This window comes from Phycodurus eques, chromosome 8, assembly GCF_024500275.1.
Source record: "Phycodurus eques isolate BA_2022a chromosome 8, UOR_Pequ_1.1, whole genome shotgun sequence".
NCBI lineage: Eukaryota > Metazoa > Chordata > Actinopteri > Syngnathiformes > Syngnathidae > Phycodurus > Phycodurus eques.
Window position 1 is genome coordinate 9383140 of NC_084532.1, and position 22966 is coordinate 9406105.

The 22966-nt window shown below is 41.7% G+C and overlaps 1 protein-coding gene across 4 annotated transcripts; it reads right to left on the bottom strand.

Annotated features, from left to right (window-relative positions):
• Positions 1-29: 29 nt before the first annotated feature.
• ncln (nicalin) lies at positions 30-22580 on the bottom strand. Of its 4 annotated transcripts, none has more exons than XM_061683259.1 (15): positions 22305-22580; positions 20217-20407; positions 16401-16545; positions 16150-16244; positions 15993-16073; positions 15813-15916; positions 13542-13630; positions 13309-13448; positions 10566-10744; positions 6183-6270; positions 6062-6100; positions 5736-5896; positions 2981-3034; positions 1941-2019; positions 30-1858 (listed from the first exon to the last, which is right to left on the bottom strand). In XM_061683259.1, the coding sequence occupies exons 1-15, from the start codon at positions 22477-22479 to the stop codon at positions 1796-1798; spliced, it is 1683 nt and encodes a 560-aa protein (XP_061539243.1). In that variant the 5' UTR covers positions 22480-22580; the 3' UTR covers positions 30-1795. The 4 variants fall into 4 exon arrangements, with proteins under 4 accessions (XP_061539243.1, XP_061539242.1, XP_061539241.1 ...); XM_061683258.1 differs by having other exon boundaries at positions 5736-5899; XM_061683257.1 differs by having other exon boundaries at positions 31-1858; positions 10518-10744.
• Positions 22581-22966: the final 386 nt, after the last annotated feature.

Sequence of the window (22966 nt, forward strand, 5' to 3'; positions counted from 1 at the left end):
GAAAAGGGAAGAGTGAATTGGGGGTATTTTTTAGACCTTTTTATTTTTGTTGGAATGAAACATTGTATTTTAATCACACATTTTTGGAAGACTGGTACACAGCCCTGTAAAACTTAATTGCCCCCAATGCAACTACTTGCTCTTTAATAGAACATTCAGATTTCTTTTTGGTTTATCTCCAAAAATAAAAACATGTCAAGATGGGAAAAAAAAATCGTGTGTTATTTTGTCATTCATTTATTTCGCAACGATCTTATACAGGCACACCAATAAACTGTGATTTAAGTGTGGCAGTAGTTTGAAACCCTGACCAAGGTTTGAAACACCAACCCTGCCTTAAAACCCAAGTGTTAATCCTCAACACTTGTTTGAAACCCCAATTGTCCCAATCACTTTAAAAACCTACTTTCAATACCTAACAGTCGTAAAACCCTAATTTGGAATCAGAATTGAGATACCGTATTCACCTAAAATTATGTTATGATTTTTTTTTTGAAGATAGAATTTGAACCCCTAACTTGAAAATGACCAAAAATGTATGCACTTTTCTCCCCTAAATTGAATATTCAGATTTTCTTTTGGTTCATTTAAAATAAAAAGGGGTCAAGTTAGTAGGGAAAAAAAAAAAACAGACAGTTATTTTGTCATTTATTTTTTTTAATCACATTTTTTTTTGCTTTTTTGCAAAGATCATTATTCAGGTGTGCCAAAGTTCAATAAATTAATTGTCATGAAAGTGTGGCTTTTGAGTTGGGGAAGAACAAGTCATGCAGTAACACAAAAAACGGAAGTTTACCTGCAGGTGTTCTTAAGATTTCTCTTTTCACTATAGTCACTGATGCGCTTGCGCTTAAGACTAACCCCCCCTCCCCCCCTTTTGTCTGGTTGTGACCACTTTACCCACCTTGTGGCCTTAAAAAGTAGCCATGATCAGCAAAAGGTCATAACACAGTGATAACAAAAACAAAAAAGCCATTTATCAAACTGCAGATGCACTCTTACACACAAAGCTGTGATTAGAAAAGAAAATGGGACTTGTGGCTTCTTACCTTTAGCTGTGTTAAAACACAGGACATTGGGAAAGTAAGAATAAAAATGTCCAACACAAAGACACAAGCCACAAACACAATTAGAATCACTTTTAAGGATTCAATTTTGACTAACATCTACTGTATCTTTTTATTTTTTTAAAAAGGGGGACAAACTGGAGCTGATATCGTCATTTAACATGAATGGTGACTTATATACTACTTCACATTAACTTTATTGGTTAACAATATTTCGGTTGGGCTTGTGTTTTTAATACACGGCTCATTTTAAATTAAGAGTAAGAGTTAATGCCAACTAATTATGCGGACTTTCGGGTGCTTTTCAATCATCAACTTTTTCCCCGTATTGGTCTTCAAGGTGTCGGACTTTCACCCAATCATGTGTCCACATAGTATAATGTGGTGGATGACTTCAAAACATCCAACCGATTCAAGGTAGTTTCACTCAAAAGATTGCGGTTTGGTTCAAGAGATTCCAAATAAAAAAAAGTCCTTGTACAGGAAGACACATTTGCATCCCTCCAGCTGCCAGGGACAACAGTGCGTTGGTGAAGAGGTGGGGGGAGTGTCAAACCACTTGCGACAGCGTGCAGATTTCAAGTTGGCAGCAAGGACAGGAAGTGACATCATAGGTGTGTAGCAGAGGATGATGGGAATGATTGGGGCAGCTTTGAAAAGCACCCTGAGAGTGTGTCAAAAATAATGAACGGAAAAGTTTGTGGGGTTTGAGGGTGTCGTCGTCGACTTTAGTGGGCCTTCACTTTGGACTGGGTTACTCTCCGCGCCACGCTGTATAATACTCCAAAGTTCTGTTGGGGGGGGGACAAAACACATTTGAACACAATCTCATCACTCACTGATTTGACAGATTTAAATATAGACGAGGCTTACCTGGATGGCCAGATACATGGCGCCCAGGTAGGCAGCGATGCAGATGGCCAGCAGCAGGTCAAAGATGGCGGGCTTGACTCTAGTCGGGAGGACAGGCAAGAACAGTGTACTGTAATTTCTCATGTATAATGTACGTTTTATCCCCCGGAACATGTCAAAAGTCAATGGTGCGCATTATACATGGATATAGGGGGAAATGGAAAAAAACTTTCCCATTTTATAAATCTATGCCGCCATCTAGGGGTTATGAAAAAGCTGTACACTTTCATTCCAATATGCCACCGCCACCTAGAGGTTATGAGAAAGGTGTAGCCTACACTTTCATTCCAATATGACAGAGGTACAAATGACTGTATAATATATACAGTACAATAAGTACAAGTAAGTTTTTTTTTGTTTTTTTAAATAAGACTGATGACTGAACAACAACCATCATTAATTTCTTTATGGTTATGTTTTGTTTGATGATAATGCTTTTCTGAAATGCTTGACAGTTTAGTGAATCCCATTAAATTAAAATTAAGTGTGTTTTGCCGGGCCGTTCATGTTTTCGTTAAAGAATTGTACTCATCTTACAAATTCTGCCTGGGTAATCAAACATATGAGCACAACTGTGTGTTTTCTCATTTATTAAATAAAAGTAGGGCTGTGAATTTCAAAATAAGAGCAAGTAAATAGAAAGAATTACATATTCAAATAAAGTGCTTAACTTCAGAATAAGTCTGATAAAACTATCAAAATACAGATAATACTTCATGTTTTTATCATATGGGTAGAAGCAAAATCATGCATTGTAAAAATGCATTATACATAGGTAGAAGGGTTTTCCAGAATTTTGAGGTCAACTTTGGGGGTGCATATTATAAATGGGTGGGCATTATACACGAGAAATTACGGTAATTATTGGACAAGTTTTAGTGAAAAATACATCACGCAAAACATTAGCATGACTCTGAATTTGGGGAATTAAATTATTTCTGTTGTGCTTGGTATAAATGATCTTTTGGGGTTTCAAACAACCTTGGTAAGAAGATGCTCACCTGTAAGCATTCATGGTCTGCTTCAGCTGATCGTAGAACACAAACTCTGGATCTCTGAAAAACACACAAATACAAGGCTGTCATGTTTAGCACAAACTACAGTTGAGTTCAAAAGAGAAAGTCTAGAAGTTACCGTTCGTCCTCATATAAAGTTGCATAGCTCAATAAATTAGAATATCAGAGAAAAGTTATTTTATTTCAGCAGTTCAAATTAAAATGTGAAGTTTAAAAAAAAAAAACAGGAAAATATTTTTCAGAAGACTAATTCCTACCTAATTACTATAGTAAAAATTATTTGCATTGTTTCTTTCTCAACATTCTAATTTCTTGATATGGTGAAATTGGGGTTTTTGTTAGCTGTAGACTTTACACCGATCTGATTGGCTTGGATCGGTATCGGCCGATAATTTGCATTTTGTGCTGATCGGCTGATCGGCTTTAATGCCATAATTCGCCGATCCGATCAATTACGTTATTGATCAGACTGCTGCAATAACACATTTACTCCGCATCGCCATCATGTACAATATATTTGAATCCAAAATCTAGTTCATTTTTAGCCTTGTCACGTGTCTTTTGACGTAGTACTGTAAATATCTGACAACCAATAGTTATATCAAACATTTTTAAAATATGTCAGCTGTGTGTGACAGACAACACTGTCTGAGACAGACAGCATGTAATGCCTGGATCAGACTGCAAGACAAATTTGGTCTTTCACGATTGCACTATGTCAGACTTACTTTTAATATGATACGGCTCGCAAGCAGGCAACAAAACATTATGTAGCCTCGTGCTAACACTAACGGTTGTACGTAAATATGCCGCAGTTCTGTCAAATCATGCTCTAAAGTTTTGGTGTGGGTGAAGTAATTGAATTCCAATAAAGTCATTTAATTACACTAAGTTAGCACCCATTATTTTTGTCATGTTGTAATGTTGGTTTGACCTGACTGATTAGAATACACGATCTGACTAGAGCAGTGACTTCCAACCTTTTATGGAACCAAGGAACATATTTTACAATTGAAAAATATCACGGCACACCAACAAACAAAAATGTCACAAAAAGTGGATAGATTAATTCTTGTATGTACTTCCTGCCATCTAATAGAAGACCATTCATTTGTTCTGTCCGTCACTATGCCTCACTGGCATAAATAGATGAATAAAGATACATTTATTGTAAATATAATTTTTGCGCAATTAAGCACACAAGTATATACAGTAAATTAACAGGTGACTTACAACCCCAATTCCAATGCCGTTGTGAAATACATTATTTATTATAAATATAATTTTTGGAGCAATTAAATAAAATCTGATAATTTCCCATGGCATACCTGAAAAGAGCTCAGGGCACACTGGTTGGGAATCACTGACACTAGAGAATAGTACTCAGCATGGATACTCAGTATACAGTACACAAGTATGTACAGTAAATGTAGGGTCATTTAAATAGACACATTGCTCCATCTTGTGATCGGATCGGTGATCGTTTTTTTTTTAACTCGCTGATAGGTGATCGGCCCCAAAAATACTGCTCGTGTAAAGCCGCGTTAGCTGTAAGCAGTGATGCCGGTAACTTTACTTCGTAACGCGTTACTCCATTTTTGAATAGCGAGCAATGTAACACATTACTGTACCCGGGAAGGTAATTAGACCGTTAACAGCTACGTCCGCAAACCAATAATAGTTACTTATGAGACAACAATATCTCTTAACAAGTACTAATTTGTTGCTCGTGACTTGCAGAAACAGCTGGCCATCTGTGCTAGTTAAACAGCTGCGAAAACTTGTCACAGGGAACAACAAAAGTTTTCTCGCTCTTTGTAATAAAATGACGATAGTGCGACCAAGCGTGCGTGCGCGCGCACGAGCGGTTGCCTTCATGGACCCCGCACAATTGGAAACCCCAGAACTCAAACAATACGCAGAGTTGGTACAGTCCATCTCTAGAGAAGTGTACTTGAAAATGGTGTGCTTGTTTACGTTTTTACGTTTATGGCATGTATTTGGCATGTCAAGTCGGGACTAAGTAGCTCATTTAATGTGGCTTCATCTCCACTAATATTTAAGTTATTGGTTCATGTTGATGACGTCATTCTGGCGTATGTTACCAAGTCATCGGTACGGTTAAGCTAATCCTCTTTTTGTACTTTGGATAAGTGATATTCCTGCAACTTGGCAGCTGCTAAAAGTAACTGAAAAAGTTACTTGTAATCTAACTTTGTTATTTTTTTTAAATCAAGTAATCAGTAAAGTAACCAAGTTACTTTTAAGATCAAGTATTCAGTAAAGTAACTAAGTTACTTTTTCAAGGTAACTGCAACACTGGCTGTAAGCTACAAGCATCAAAATTATAAAAATCTAATTCATATCTGTCACTGTGTATAGTTCATTTATACTATGAGTTTTACTTTGCATTGAACTACTGAAATTAACAATATTCCATGATATTCTAATTTAATGAGATGCACTTTTACTCGACTGCAGATGGCGGATGCCTTTATTTGCATCAACAATTTTGAATAATAACGATTATTGTTATGCATGGCAAGTGAAAAGACAGCATAAAACAAGAAAAATAATAGTAATTGTACTCGAACTCAGTCCAAAAAAGTGGTATGGGTGCATCCCTAAATCTGTTCAAGTTGACTAACTGAGACACAGTTTGGCTTGGGGTCTACTATTTGAGGAAATACTGTATTGATTAGCAAGCAAGTTTTGCCGCTGCAGGTGTGGCGGTGTTTACCTCTTGTCTGCTTTGACGTAGTGTTTCTTCACATCCTTGAGGTAGCGTCCCAGCTGGTACTCCAGGGTGGACACCACACTGCTGTCCTTGTCCACCAGCTGGGCGGCCCGCGGCTGTGCTGTGAGCCAGTCCACCGTGGCGGACAGGTGCTCCTCTTGTACCTGCTGGACGGAATAAACATCAAATACATCCAGCGCCATAAAAGCTGCGGAAAACTCGATATCATACACAACACTAAAATACAATGGAACGCTTTACTTTTAGCTCCTTCTTATGCACAGATTTACAAGTCAACATAGTACAGCATAGGATGATAACCTGCTCACCATTTGTTCAGTGAAGATGTGCAGGTCGCTGGGGGCTTCCTAAGAGAGTATAAGAACACACCAGTGACTTGACAAGCTCCAAACACATGAAACTGGTGCCTCTCCATTAGCCCGTCTTCACCTTTTCTGTGAGGTTGTACACGACGCGGGCCAGAGCCTCTGCTACAACCTTTGTGTTCCTGCTCAGCTTCTCAATGTCTACATGTGGCCTGGAACACACAACACACACACACACACACAGTAAGGCCAGGGCCACAATTTGACGGGAAGAAAAAAAACAAAACAAAAAAACGAGTGAACTACTTGGCACAGTGGCGTAAGAATACGTTGTCACGTGGCGAGCGAAGGCATGTTCAGTTTCCACCCTACTTACCGTTTTTCTTTTGGAGTTTTCATAGCCAAGAATATTTAATATTTACTGTATTTATGACTTTACTACTGCGGTACTACACAGGTTACGTCGCCACTGTCTTAAACTGAGGACCCTCTGTACACATGTTCCACAATTGATTTCAAACACTTGTAAAACTATTTAAATAACAGCTTTTACAGAAGCTCATAGCTGTGGTAAACTACAAATTTATACAAATAAATCCACACACAAAATACGCAGTAGACAAGTAATATTCTGTTACATATTAGCAGATAACACATACAGCAAATGAAAGGTGTCTGCATAATGTTTTTTTTACTACATGTATAAAAAAAAAGCAGCCACATTACTTTTCCCCGATAGTGGCCTCTGCGCTAACCGATGCCATTCCTCAATTAATGGCCGTGTGCTTCGTTCACTGGATAAATCAGTGGCGCGCTTTAAAAAGACTCCTCTCCTCATTTTACAAATGCACGATTATCTTTACTGAGACTGATCCTGCCTAATCTTTACCACAACACACAACGCCAACTGAGCAGATATGACATCTGCAAAGCTATCCTTCAGTAAGTGACACAAGCCTACAACAAAGGAAAATACAAGGTGTGTCCGAAAGGTTCCAGGACTGGTTTCACAAACGATATGACGTTTCCAGGTGATGAATGGCACACAATAACCTAGTTTGAATGAACACGATACGTGGCCATCGATCTTTTAACACTTGAGACTATATGAGTCCCAGGATGCACGTCTGCCAACAATGAGTCCCAGCCCTGGAACAATTGAGTCCCTGCAACTTATCACGGAGTACATATAAAGTAATCCTCCTCTATGGGTGGGGCTTCGCAGTGCCGCTATATTGCAGATTTTGATTAGGCTTTACACGATCAGAATTTTTGGGGCCGATCACATCACAAGATAGAGGAATGTGTCTATTTAAATGACCTGTTCATTTACTGTATATACTTGTGTACTTAATTGCTCAAAAAATTATATTTACCTTAAATGTATCTTTGTTCATCTATTTATGCCAGTGAGGCATAGTGACGGACAGAACAAATGAATGGTCTTCTATTAGATGGCAGGAAGTACATACAGTAATTAATGTATCCACTTTTTGTTTGTTGGCGTGCCGTGAAATTTTTCAATAGCAAAATATGTTCCTTGGTTCCATAAAGGTTGGAAATCACTGCTCTCGTCAGGTCATGTATACTAATCAGTCAGGTCAAACCAGCATTACAACATGACAGAAATAATGGGTGCTAACTTACTGTAATTAAATTACTTTATAATTACTTCATCCACATCGAAACTTTAGAGCATGATTCGACAGAACGGCAGCATTTTTATGCACAACCATTAGTGCTAGCAGTAGCTTGGTAGGCTACATAACGTTTTGTTGCCTGCTTGCGAGCGGTATCGTATTCAAAGTACGGGAACATACCTCAAGCAAGCCTTAAATGAACTTCCACCGGTGACCACCAACACACATTTTCCCCCATTTTGTTCTTATAATACAGTCGCCGCGATCCACTCTCGTTGTCGTCGCCACGGTAACGAGTGTATCTGGTCGCATTTGAGTTGACAAGATAAAGCCCAATGATCGTAAAAAACGGGACGCGGTGGTATCGGAATACAAGATTTTATTGCAGTAGTCTGACATAGTGCAATCATGAAAGAGCAAATTTGTCTTGTAGTCTGATCCGGCCGGGCATTACGTGTTGTCTGTCCCACACCGTTGACATTTATTATTATTTATTTATTTTTTTTAAATAATTTTATTGGCCGTCAGATAGTTACAGTACTACGTCAAAAGACACACGACAAGGCTACAAATAAACCAGATTTTGGATACAAATATACTGTGCATGATGGCAACGCGGATGTCTAAATCTCTTTTGCGGAGCCGATCATCGGCGAATTATGACATGAAAGCCGATCAGCATAAAATGCTAACTATCACAATAAACGATAGTATTGGTTTTTTTTTTATGCCACTGATATAATGATAATATAGAGCATAATAAGACAAGTATATCCTTTTTAAGAACAATTCACTTTTAATTTTAAAGAACATTGGCATTGTAATGTAGAACAATAATAAAAGATCTTTGATAAAAAATTAATCAGGCTAGGCTCCGTTTGCAAAAATTGCACTGAAATATTAAACATTTGGCACATAGGTATAGAGTCATTAACCCATTAAAGAGGCCCAAAAAATGTCTTAAAGCCTGCCAAATTTAAATGAATTTAAAAAAAAAACATTTACTCAAAAGCATTTGTTCTTTGTCAAGTTTTTAAATCAAATGCCATACATTTTAACGTCAGTTATTTTCTTTTCTTTTTTATTTATTGTATGAATGTTGTGTTATTTACTGTATTATTTCTGCTGCCTCGTGGCATTTGAAAAAGAAAACCCGCCCTCGAGCTGATAGACTGTGATGTGAGACCTTTACCTGTCAATCAAATGACGCTGAAAATGAGTTCGCTGAAGTAAACTACTGCCTGAATATTGATAACGTGTGCTACTGTGGTTGTAGTTCATAAACAGTTAACTGTCCCATATGTGTGTCTGTGTTAAGTGGGGAAAACACACACACACACACTTCTTTATACTCGCGCGGAGGGCGACCGCGCTGACGTCACTTCGGTTGTCCCACGCGTAGTTTGCCTTTATACTCGAGCGTAACCCACGCGTGCTGTTATGAAAGTGTGCTGCAGTTCTCCTCCAAGTCGGGGGTGTCGCTACGGCTGGTCTTGGCTAGGACACCACAGGGTGGAGTTTCCTCTGCATTTTTTTTTTGCCATTTCCAGTAGCCGTTTTTACTTTCCTTTCAGTAACAAGGAACAAAACAACAACAATGGCGACCTTGACAGAACAAATGGACCTAGATGACCAGATGATACGTTTAATTAGGCTGCAAAACCGATCGAGAAGGCGGTGACGTAGATGGTATGTAGAACCAAGAGGCACCCTGGTGTGTCATCACAGCACGTGACTTAAACGGACCAATCACGAGAGATGATCTCCGTGGCGTTCGACGCGCAGCAACTATTTTTGACGGGTGTGCGGCAAGCTACGCAGAGGTGCTGCGCGGGGCAATTCGTCAGTCACGTGATGTAATGCAGGCGTTGTCGGCCGCGGGAGTATAAAAGAGGCCTTGAGCGCCGATGTTTTAACAATGTCACCGCAGTTGAGTGAGCTTTTTAGCTGCAGCCCTTAGCTCACTAACTCGTTAGCTAGCAGGCTAGCGAATGTAAAAAAACAGTTAACTTTCCCTTTGTCTCAGTTGTGTGCATCTACGGAGCAAACACTGTTCTGCCAGTGGCTTTGCTGAGTCGTGAGCGGCGTGGCAGGTATTACCACAACAATGAAAATTGATCGAGTCCAGAAAAAACTCCCATGTCCATTGTATGGACGATAACCCGCCGTACTCTGCCTCAGATTGGCTAGCACCAAGACAGGATTTGTATTTTTGATTCGCTGTGTGGAAGCTTTTCACCAACACATACACACACACGTAGGGCAGGTCTTAAACCATGCGTCTACGGATGCAGTATGAATATGCTTCATGCGTCCTTGCTAATTTTTGTGGGTCTCAGACACAGGATGCACATTAAACAAGATCCCTGCATCGCCATGCAGCTCAAGAGGGCACGCTCAGTTACAACCATACTTACTTTTATTGATTTGATTGTTTTTTATTTTTGTCCTAGAAGTGTTTTTCATACAAATATTTTTTGTAATTATGACTTTACTAATGCATTAGCGTATGTTACTGATAGACTATGGAACGGAATACCCTACATTATCTACAACCAGACCTGAAAAATGTGCAACATTAAAATTTAAGCCTTCAAACAATGCAAAGCACCTGTGGGAAACTCAATAAGGGATTAAATCATGAAATGGTTTGTGAGGAGGAGGGTGGACAGCTACTAGAAAGGTGAGGACAAAAGTATTTCTATCACTCATCAGCTGACTGAAGTTCATAATTTTAGTCATGATGTACGTCAACACTCTGTTATCCTGAGGGAACAGAGACAAGTAGCAAAACAGGCCTTGTGTAGTAGTGAACCCACCCAGCAGGGGGCTCTCCTGCTCCGTAGCGAGGGAAGGGGGACACTGACCGCACGTCCATGATGCTGGAGCGCTGGGCCAGGCGGTGCGAGGGCAGGTGCGAGAGCGTGAAGGCCGGCAGGCGGCGGATCCCGAAGCGCTCGTGCTCCCACGCCAGCATGTCGTCGGCCAGGTTGATTTTCTTGTGGACCATGGAGAACTTCATCCCTGGGTACTGGCTGGCCGCCACCTGGGAGGAGTGGCGGGGTCACCAAATTATTAGGAACACCTCTCAGTCAGATGCAATGCACTTGTACACTACTAAAAAAAAATACATTAATAAACATACAGTGGGAGGTAAACATATGTGGACCCTTTGGAATTTCTTGACTATATGCATTAATTGATCATAAAATGTGGTTTGATCGTCATTTAAATCAGGGGTGGAGCTGTCAACTAATCACCACGTGGTGGTGTGTAGACTCCGATGTCGGTCCTTCCTGGCAGGCCCAAACATATTGTGAGAGTCTGCTATGAACGTCTGTCAGAAGGAGTTTCACCTCCCACCTCCGGCAGAACTTCACCCACATCCCAGGGGAGGCGGGGGACATTTGAGTCCGAATGGACCATGTTCCGCGCCTCCATTGCTGAGGCGGCCGACCGGAGCTGTGGCCGTAAGGTAGTCGGTGCCTTTCGTGGCGGCAATCCCCCAATCCGTTGGTGGAAACCAGCGGTGAAGGATACCGTCAAGCTGAAGAAAGGAGTCCTATCAGGCCTTTTTGGCCTGTGGGACTCCTGAGGCAGCTGATGGGTACCGGCTGGCCAAGCGGAATGCAGCTTTGGTGGTCGCTGAGGCAAAAACTCGGGACATGGGGGGTGTTTGGTCAGGCCATGGAGAACGATTTCCAGACGGCTTTGAGGAAATTCTGGTCCACCATCTGGCGTCTCAGGAGGGGGAACCAATGCACCATCAACACTGTGTACAGTAAAGATGTACACAGGAAGTGCCTCTGGATTAGTAAACTGGGGTGGTGGCCCCCCTTTTTAAGAAGGGGAAGCGGCGGGTGTGTTCCAACTACAGTGAGAATCACACTCATCAGCCTCCCAGGTAAGGTCTCTTCAGGGGTGCTGGAGAGGAGGGTCCATCGGGAAGTCGAATCTAAGATTCAGGAGGAGCAGTGTGGTTGTCGTCTTGGGCGTGGAACAGTGGACCAGCTCTACACCCTTGGCACGGTCCTCGAGGGTGCATGGGACTTTGCCCAACCAGTCTACAAGTGTTTTGTGGACTTGGAGACGACATTCGACAGTGTCCCTTAGGGAGTCCTGTGGGGGGTGGTTCGTGAGTATAGGGTACTGAACCCCGATACGGGCTGTTCGGTCCCTGTACGACCAGTGTTATAGTTTGGTGCGCATTGCTGGCAATAAGTCGGACTTGTTTCCGGTAAGGGTTGGACTGCGCCAAGGCTGCCCTTTGTCACGGATTCTGTTCATAACTTTTATGGGCAGAATTTCTAGGCGCAGCAGAGGCGTAGACGGGGTCCGATTTGGTGGCCTCAGTATTGAATCTTTGCTTTTTGCAAATGATGTAGTTCATCAAGCCGTGATCTCCAACTCTCACGTAAGCGGTTCGCAGCAGATTGTGAAGCGGCTGGGATGAGAATCAGCACCTCCAAATCTGAGACCATGGCCCACAGTCGGAAAAGGGTGGAGTGCCCTCTCCAGGTTAGGGATGAGATCCTGCCCCAAGTTGAGGAGTTCAAGTATCTTGGGGTCTTATTCACGAGTGAGGGAAGAATGGAACGGGAGATCGACAGGCGGATCGGTGTAACGTCTGCAGTGCAGAGGACTTTGTATCTGCCGAAAGGCGAAACTCTCAATTTTCCGGTCGATCTACATTCCTCCCCTCACCTATGGTCACGAGCTGTGGGTCGTGACTGAAAGAACAAGATCCCAGTTACAAGCGGCCAAAATGAGTTTCCTCCGCAGGGTGTCCGGCTCTCCCTTAGATAGACGGTGAGAAGCTCGGTCATCTGGGAGGGGCTCAGAGTAGAGTCGCTCCACCTCCACATTGAGAGGAACCAGGTGAGGTGACTTGGGCATCTGATTAGGATGCCTCCTGAACACCTCCTTGGTGAGTTGTTCCGGGCACGTTCCACCGGGAGGAGATCCCGGGAATGACCCAGGACACGCTGGAGAGACTATGTCTCTCGGCTGGCCTGGGAACCCCTAGGGATCCCCCTGGAAGAGCTGGATGAAGTGGTTGGTGAGAGGGAAGTCTGGGTCTCCCTGGTAAAGCTACTGCCCCCGCGACCCAACCTCAGATAAGCGGAAGAATTTTTTTTTTAACCTTTCCCATCTTTATATGTCAACAATGTTTCTTCTTCTACAAGTCTTCTGAGCGAGGGATGGTACACATAAGGCAATGCTTTTTGACAAGCGTGTGCTTTCTAGCGGCTAGAGCAGCTTTTAGCCAAACCTCCAATTGTGCCTCACTGTTTTGAGTCCAGGTTGCCTCACATCTGACTGTTACCTCTGGGAGAATCCACAGGGTAGTGTTTCAGTTACGTTTTTCCTCCCTGCCCTGTGCATGTTTACATCTTACTTTCAATAAAAATATTAAAATATAATTGCTTGTGTAGTATTAGTTTAAGCAGACTCTGTTTATTCTTGTGATTTAGATGATCAGACCACATTTTATGACCAATTTATGCATAATTTTAAGAAATTCCAAAGGGTTCACACCTTCAAATACATCCCACTGTATGTGAATGTGAATGCACACTAGTGTTTTTATAAAGGTGGGAGACATCTTACAGTCTCCAGCTCCTTGAGCAAAGCATACTGAGGCGTTCCCTCTTTGGGAGGTTTGGACACATGTAGGTGAAGAACATCTCCATTTCCCAAAGTGTCAAGACACAACACGAAGGCCACGTTGTCCTGTAGAAGACTGGAATCTACAGAGAGAGGAAAAAGGAGTATACATTTGCAGGTGGATCGGATGGAGATATAAGAGGATTAGAGAACAAAGCGTTGACAGAGATGTGTACCTGTGTGGTCCAGATTGTCTTCGAGCCAGCGTTTGGTGCCTTGGTAGTTGAACTTTCCTCCACCAGATACAAAGAACAGCAGGTTGTATCTGAACACACAAGAGCATTCTTCAAAAGAACTCTTACAGAGGCAGAGGGTGGACAATAAATACAACTGCCTAGTTGAACAAATAAACTGAGCATTAGTGATTTTGATTGGACAACAGACGGTGATGTGTTCCATTCAGACAAGAAAATAAGTGTCAAGAGTGTCACTTGGCAATGCTCTACAAATTGAGCATGAACATCTGAAACAGGATTTTACAATACAGGTCAAATAATGCCTATAAGACTGTTCGCCAAAAGAAGCAATGTTTCAAATTGAAATATATATAATTGAAATAGTAGTAGACAAAGCGTTTAGTGTGTGTATAAACAATAAATACAGTATAATGTAGAAATAAGTTAAAACAATTTATTATGAAGAAATAACAGGGCAGCCCGTCACTACAGCTCCATTAACTTTCTCCCTCATTCTTTTTGTCTCATGCTAAAAACTGTTTGCAATACCACAGCGATTTAGCTCTGATATTTTTTCTTTGCTGAGAATATCGGTGCAATTGGATGACCATGAGGCCCTTTCGCCCTAACATGTAGCCCTTCAGCGAGAAATGCATCCTGGAAGCGATATGAAGAGGGACGAGAGGCGGTGCTAAAATTAAGAGAAGCAAGAGAGAGGACTAAATGGAAAAGATGATTTATACCAGTCCGTCTGTATTTGTGTTACTCACCAACAGACAAACTACGGATGTTAGACCCCGATCTCACTGAAATGGAGACTAAATGGTGACCTGATTGCAACTCCAGCATGGTCTGACGTCAAGCCTTTTTGAGTGGTGGCCCTGTCAGGCCACTGTGAGTCAAGTTGCAGTGGCCTCGTCAGAATTTGTACTGGACCCGTATATTCATGATATAATATGTTAAGTTTTGATTATTTTGTATTTGCCGTCTTTACAGTGTATTATTTAAGCCCCTTTAAGAAATTATTAGTACAGTTGCATTAATGGCGATGACTCCGTACAAACCTCACTAAAATCAAGGCATTGCAATTGCACAAATTAATAATAATGCTTCAAAGAATAAATCTATTATAAAATGATTACAATATTTACTTAGCATTGACATTACAACAATGCTTTAGGTTGTGTCTTGATGTTGTGTACACTATGTATAATTAAGCGTGTTGCGATCAGTGTTCTATGCTGCCAATTCCGGTACCAATCATCCATGAGTGAGATCTGCGATCACTGCCAATCTCTATGAAATAGATTAGCTGTAAACTTTTACATTTATTTATGGTGAGTGCTATTGGCTACTCTGGTTTCCTCCCACATCTAAAAAACATGCATGGTAGGTTGATTGAAGGCTCTAAATTGTCCGTAGGTATGAATGTGAGTGCGAACGGTTATTTGTTTCTATGTACCCTGCGATTGGCTGGCAAACAGTTCAGGGTGTACCCCGCCTCTCGCCCAGAGTCAGTTGAGATAGGATCCAGCACGCCCGCAACCCTAATGAGAATAAGCGGCATGGAACATGAATGAATGAATGAATGAGTGCTATTGGCTATTTGATCTAACATGTTTGTTTGGGTTTGCGTCGCAGCTGTTGCGCGCCTCCCCAGTGTGAAGGAGGGAGGAGACGCTACACAAGGGATGAGCGATTATGGAAACAATAATAATCACGACCATTTTGATTGATATTGAAATCATGATTAATAAACACGATTACTCATTTATTTAAAAAATCTTTATTTATTCAACTATCAAAACTCAACTTTAAATATAACTTAAAAGAACAACCAGAATATAAATTAGTAAAAATATGAATAATATGTCAAAGTAATACAAATTAAAACAAATTTTTTTAAAATAAAAATACATACATTTATGGCTAAAAACGTGCCAATGCTTTTAGCCATGACTGTATTTTCTATTCTCGTTGTCTGAAAATAAACCTCTCATTATTCTGGCATTTAGAAAAGAGAAATAATTTTGGTAACCCTAATTGACCTATAAGAGGAAAAGTTGAGTCTGATTTCATGTCAAAGTCAGGAAAAAACATGTCTTTTTATGCAATCCATGACTTTATCTGCTGTTCCTGTTGCGTGTGCATAGGCCTCATAGGAGCAAACGTTTTGAAAAGTTCTAAGTTTAAAAAAGACCGGTGGATCGCGCAAGTGTACCTAATGAAGCATCCTCTGAGTGCATTTCATCTGCTTTAGTGTGTGCTCACCCAGCATGTGTCCTCTTGTAGGTGTAGAGTTTCGAGAAGAGACGGGCCAGCTCCAGTAACATAGACACTCCGCTTGCATTTGAATCGGCGCCATACGACAGCCACTGCACACAGTACAGATGGATGTGCTAGAGTAATATCCTTTTGCAATATTACATGTTTCCAAAATGGTGGACATACCGGAGCAACTCCAAAGGAGTCGTAATGAGCCACCACCACGATTGTGGGTGGGTCCTCTCCACCGACACCAGTCAGGCGGCCCTGATGAATAACAACACATGTATTAATTGGTCACCAGTAAGAAACAAGGCAGGCTAGTGTCAGTTCACTCACTCACCTCCAGACTGGTGATGGCCCAGTCACTCATTGCTTTGCTCTGAGCACCACTAGTGACCATTTGGAAGCCATTGGCAGTGGCGGTATGCAGCAATACTACAGAATAACAACTAAAAGTTAAAGGACTTCGAGAGTGTTATGTTTATGATTACAAGCTAAGTCTAGCTGCTGGAATGAGTGTTTGTATTCTGTCAATGCAAACATTTTCAAGGGCGATGCAGAATGAAAAACCTCGACTCTACGAGTTTTCACCTTCAGCTGCCGATAAGGCTCCCTGGGAGGAGGAGGAAGTGAGGGTTTGGGTGTAAATGGACAGCAGTTCGTCATCCTCCATGGCAAAGTAGACCGGGACGATGGTCTCTGTGGACAACATCTCCGGCTCCAGCTCCATGAATTGCTACAAAAAAAAAAAAAAAAAACACAGTTTCAAAAGACATCAAGATTGCCAAAACATTTTTCCATAGGATTACTCGAAAAAACAAATTTTGCTTTCAACAGAGACTAATGTAATGGACAGTGAGATCTTAAGAAGTCACAACAAATGCAACATTCTCAAATGTGATAATCTGGAATGACCAAAGACAGTACAAAGTAATATTCTTTGTCAAATGCTTCAGAGTGAGAAAAAGCCTCAAAACAGAGTGGTCATACTGTATCATAAAAGCACTTGATGAGGATCTGCTGTGAAAAGCTCTTTAGCACCACCATCTCAGGCAAACACCAAAGGCATGAAAAATGTGACAAAAAATAAAAAACATTGTCGGGGGGATTCCCCGGGCTCCCACAGAAAATGTTTTTGATATTAACATAAATTAAGCAATCTGGAAGACTCTGAAGAGTACAATCAGGCAAAATAAACATTTTCTTCACGCATAAAAACATTTATTTACGCAGCTCAAGTACATGTTAATGTACCAATTTAGGATTAAAATTACATTTGCCTCATTGCTTTTTTGTTTTGGCCTCCAACTTGAGCCAGGCCCATCTCCACCCGGACCTGATGCCAGCTTCAAGCTGTGCCACATGAATAGCATCCTCCTCTTTAAGCGCTCTCATTCTGGAAAAGAATTGACTACAATTATTGTCTGTTTCACTTCATTTTTCACTATTACCAACTCCAATGGCTAATCCAAAATGCATCCTCTAGGAAAATATTAAGTAGAATATTTTTCCTTTTTTATTGGCCATTGTTAAATTTGAAGTTAGTTCATTCTGTGTTGTGACGTAATCCCTAACATCGCTCTGTCGTTTAATACATTTAACGTTAACATCCGGAAACTAATTAGATAAATGTAGGCGCGTTTCCTAATACAAGATGGACTAGCAGATGTCGCCTAAATTACGTGTGCTTTGCTGTTCCACTGGGATCACAACCAGGGCTACGACCCGCAGCACCTCAACGCAAAAATACAAAAGACGAGTGCAAATATATTGCTTAAACATAAGAGCAGCAATAAATGATAGCCAAATATTGTACTCAAGTAAGAATAGTTACTTGACAATAATGTGACTCAAATAAAAGTAAAAGGTAGTCGTCCAAAATATTACTTGTGTAAGAGTAAATAGTACACAGTGAAATTATTACTCAATTACTGAGTAAATAGTGAGTAACTTCAGATTTTTTTTAACCACAGCATGAACATCAATAATTTAAAAAAAAATTAAAAAATAAAATGCAATTTCAGCCAATTCTGATGTTGCTGTGTGTGGGTGTGTGTGTATGCACAGTCAAAACACCTGCAATTTACTGCACGGTGTTTTCTCAAGTTATAAGTGAGCTGAAATATCCACGTATAGGCAGACAGTGCGAGACAAATACTACAATAAATGAAAGCTGTTGTTTTTGTTCATCAAAATGTAAACACGAGTTGCGCACCGTTGCCTTCATGGTAACGACGACCTTCCCAAGCCCAATAGAAGATGTTGTGTGAGGTCATGTGACTTTCTTGTGTCGTTAGATTTGTGAGCAAACAGCGCCGATGCGGAAGTCTAAGTCGTAGTCTCGCTCACGAAATAGTTGATAAATAAGTTATAATTAATAAATAAAAGTAGAGACCGACATTTAGATCATTGTAATGGACTAAAAGTACCGTTAACAGCGGAAGCGGCGGAAGTGTTTTTTTCTGGTCTCGTCAACTCCTGTGATTTATCCAAAGCCGGTCCCGAGCGCACAGGCGGAACCTCAGGCCGATGCGCCAGCATATTGGTCCGCCGCTGAGTAATATTCACAATTACATGTGTGTGTGGATGACGGATGTGTGGAATGGCTCTAGCTGCCAGCGCTGAAGGAGTACGAAACAGTCTATGATGACAACGACCGCGACTACCTCCTCCCCTCAGAAAAACTCATCAGGTCGGTAAGAGTCACGGAAATGGCCTATTCTCAGTTCAAAACGACGAATTTTGCCGAAAGGCGACTGTTTGACTGTATGCCATCTAAAAGCCAACCAGGATAAGCTTGCGCTTGAGTTCATAGCCCCTTTTTCAGGATTTTGGACATTCTGTATAAATGTCGACAATACCAAATGTGGGTGCAAAGTCAACATCTATCTTCCCCAACGGAAGTAATACCAGATTAGACTGTAAGCAAAGTGGGATGACGACTGTGTGCTGAAAGTGAAAAGTTTATATGTCACACAAAAAACTGGTGCTGACGTTGTCACACATCTTGGGCTGGATTACGACTAAGTGGTACAATTCTGATATGAGTCCTGGCCGTGTAGAGTGTAAAAAAAGCATTGAGAATTAGATATCCTTAGACTAGAGTAGGCGGCACGGTGGCCGACTGGTTAGAGCGTCAGCCTCACAGTTCTGAGGACCCGGGTTCAATCCCCAGCCCCGCCTGTGTGGAGTTTGCATGTTCTCCCCGTGCCTGCGTGGGTTTTCTCCAGGCACTCCGGTTTCCTCCCACATCCCAAAAACATGCATTAATTGGAGACTCTAAATTGCCCGTAGGCATGACTGTGAGTGCGAATGGTTGTTTGCTCCTATGTGCCCTGCGATTGGCTGGCAACCAGCTCAGGGTGTACCCCGCCTCCTGCCCGATGACAGCTGGGATAGGCTCCAGCACGCCCGCGACCCTAGTGAGGAAAAGCGGCTCAGAAAATGGATGGATGGATGGATAGATTAGAATAAGGCCTTTTCCATCCATCCATTTTCTGAGCCGCTTCTCCTCACTAGGGTCGCGGGCGTGCTGGAGCCTATCCCAGCTGTCATCGGGCAGGAGGCGGGGTACACCCTGAACTGGTTGCCAGCCAATCGCAGGGCACATACAAAGAAACTACCATTCGCACTCACAGTCAATCCTACGGGCAATTTAGAGTCTCCAATTAATGCATGTTTTTGGGATGTGGGAGGAAACCGGAGTGCCCGGAGAAAACCCACGCAGGCACGGGGAGAACATGCAAACTCCACACAAACTCCGGGGATTGAACCCGGGTCCTCAGAACTGTGAGGCTGACGTTCTAACCAGTCGTCCACCGTGCCGCCGGCCTTTTCCATATGTGGGAAAAAAAATCTGAAAAATATCAGATATTCAGGCTATATTGTTGCATTTTTTTTCGCAGTGTAATCACAGCCTTATCGGATATGTGTCACTTGAACTGTATATGTAAATAGTCAAAAAAAGAATAGACACAGATAATAAATTGGAATTGGCCCTTTGGACCTGCAGTGTAAATGCAGCCCAATTATCTAATTGCTGGACACTGTGTCACTGTGTGAAAGTGACACCGTTGTGGAAATATCCTCCTGCGCTGCATTCCATTTACAGGTAAGCGACACAGGAGGATCAATTCCAGAACATAGAGGACCTTTGTGTAAAATAGGTTGTCGATTGAAGCTGAAGAGTGAAGTTATGGGGGGAAAAAAATGCAGCATATTTGCAAAATGGCTACCAACTGGGAGGTCAAAAGAAAAAACGCAAGTGAAAACAACAGATTATAGCAAACAGGGTCTAGTTTGCAATCTGCCTCATTTTTACTACAATTTACCACAGTGCTATTTTAAGAAGGTAATAAGCTGAAAGTCTTTTTTTCTTAATGTGACACAATGTGCACAAGTGAATACCTGCACTATGTCCTGGGGCATAGTGGACATGTTTTGGGGGAGGATGATGACCACAGCCCCCGCCGATTGGCGCAAGGCTTTCTGATACTTGTCATAGGAGAAGTCCGCCAGCCGCATGATGACACAGCGGCGACTTAGCACCTCCGCCTCCACAGTACGAGCTTCGGTGTTCAGGATGGCATTTCTGGTACCTGAGGAAAACCACAAACAAGTTTAGTTGTTAAGTTCCATCTTTGATGAATAAAGACCCTGAATGAAAGAAAAACAGCAGCTTGAAGACACAAGTTGTTAACATGTCTACTTCATAGTTCTGAGGGTCTGGGTTCAAATCACAGCTTTCCTGTGTGGACTTTGTATGTTCTACCGGTCTTGTGTGGGTTTTCTACGGGTACTGTGACTACCTTCCACGTTGACATAATTGAAAACTCTTAATCGTCCATTGAGTGTGAGTTTGTCGATATGAGCCAGCCCAGGTCGGATACAGTCCAAGGGGTATTCCACAATTCATCCAAAGTCAGCCGACCCTAAAAAGAACTGGTTCCACGTACTCATTCATCCATTCTCTATAGCGCTTCTCCTCATAGTCATGGCTGGGTGAGCTGGAGCCTATCCCAGCTGACTTTGGGCGAGAGGTCTGGTAGAGAATGTGTTAAAGGTGCCATATTTTACCAAACCAACTTTTTCTTGTATTTGGGATATAACATTGTCTCTATGGTCCCTCAGTAAACGTAAAATATAAATTAAAATCGTCCAACACATTCCTGAGGCCCAGACGTTTTTCTGCCGAGAGGCATGAAATCAGGTCATTTCAATTTCTCGAGCCTATCTACGTCACTTGGGAAGATCTCCGCCTACCTTTCCGCTCCCGAGCCAGCGCTGTCAACATGACAAACATGTGCTCTCACAAGTCTGTCTTCTACACGAAGGCAACCATTCAGAGGAAAAGGGATGGTCTTAGCCATATATGGACAAAGCGGAAACAAAACTGGGTCAAACAGAAGTAGCTGTCAGAGGAGACCTTTTCTGGACACTCGTATGACAAAACCAAGGTGTTTTTTGTTTTTAATTAAATTGACACTTTTCTACTAAATCCATGTTAGAGACTCAATTTATGACAGCTTAAATAGCCAAACTATTGGACCTGTGAATTTCAGTATTTTAGGCTCATACGCACTAACCAGAAATAACTGAGGTCATTTCCATGCTTTCGTATTCCTGGTTACTTTGCTCTCAGTCACATGAAGTTCAAGGCAGGTGAGTATTCTAAAGAAAGCATGAAAGCATGGAACATGGGATGTTCTCCCCACCATGCAAACACAGGAAACACAGAAAAGCTAGAGCCGAGATTCAAACTCTGAACCTCACAACTGTTAGGCAGACGTGCCAACCACGAGTTACTATGCTACCAGCTCTATCAACATCAGAGTTCGTGTGCCCCCCTGCCAATGGCTAATTGAAAAGGATGTCGCGAAGCGAATACTGCCCACGCTGGCGAATCAAAATCGAATATAGGTGAAGACAAGGTTTAATCACATAAACACACGTGATGTTGTGGCTAACTACACGCAAGTGTGGCTGGGAGATGTTTATATTGTTTAGCCACATTGGCTAAGAGGTTTCATGACCCAATGCCAACCGTGATCAACATAAATAGTGAAGAAGCTTCATATATTAATTACATTGTTCGGGTATGTGGACAAACTAAAACTAATAGATAGATAAAAGGCATATTGTGTCGAATGAAGTCATTGAACAATATAAGTTTGTTTAAACATTGCCAGACTCTCCACGCAACGTTGTCACTCAACCAGAGCGTAAATCGCGCTTTATACTAGAAATTCCATTTGTTGTGATTATTACAACAAAGTTCTTGCTTAAGAAACACTTTACCAACTTCCCCTACTAGCAACGCGCGCTACATTAGCCACTAGCTAACCCACAACATGCCATCATTTCAAAGCTAAATTGAGACGACACCTGACCTTAACGAAGGGGTACATTCAGCTCCAAGTCGGTGTACGTCTCGTGTCGAAAAAACATGCAACTCCAGCGGCCTAAATGAGTATAAAGGCAGATTGTGGGATTTACCGTAGGGCTGTCCCTGCAGGTCGTACTGCTGCATGCGATACACAGTGAACTCATGTGCTGCTTCGGCCGGGAGCGGTGACACCAGGATGAGCACCGCCGGGATGAAGACGATGAAGGTGAGGGGAAAGGAAGATTTGAACATATTATCGAACACTTCGCTCGCCTCCTCGAACATTTTGGCCACAGCAATCGGTTGACAGATGGGAATGAAATATTGTCGTCCCCCGTCCTGCTTGTTGTCTGACAGCTCTGACTTTGAACATTTTCATCAGGCAAAGAGCATTCACTATTTAGGGCCACAAATTGAAAATGAATCGCATGTTGTACCTATTAAAATGTAAGCTACACAAATCCCAATTTTTATAAGAGTTTTTTAAATGTAAAAAAAACAAAAAAAAACAAAAAAAAAAAACAATTGGGAAATAGGTCCTTCAGGCATAATCCAGGACAACCTCAACCGTCCACGCTATGACCATGTGTTTGCCACTTGGGGGCGCTACTGCACAATATAAGTGACAAAGGGATGGACTATTACTAGGACCTTCACTTACGAGTTTAATTGGTTCCATGACCATGCTTGTAAGTAAATTTACGTCAATTTTTACGGATAACAAATCAATATTATTCAATGTGCAATATCATGCATACATACAATTCATATT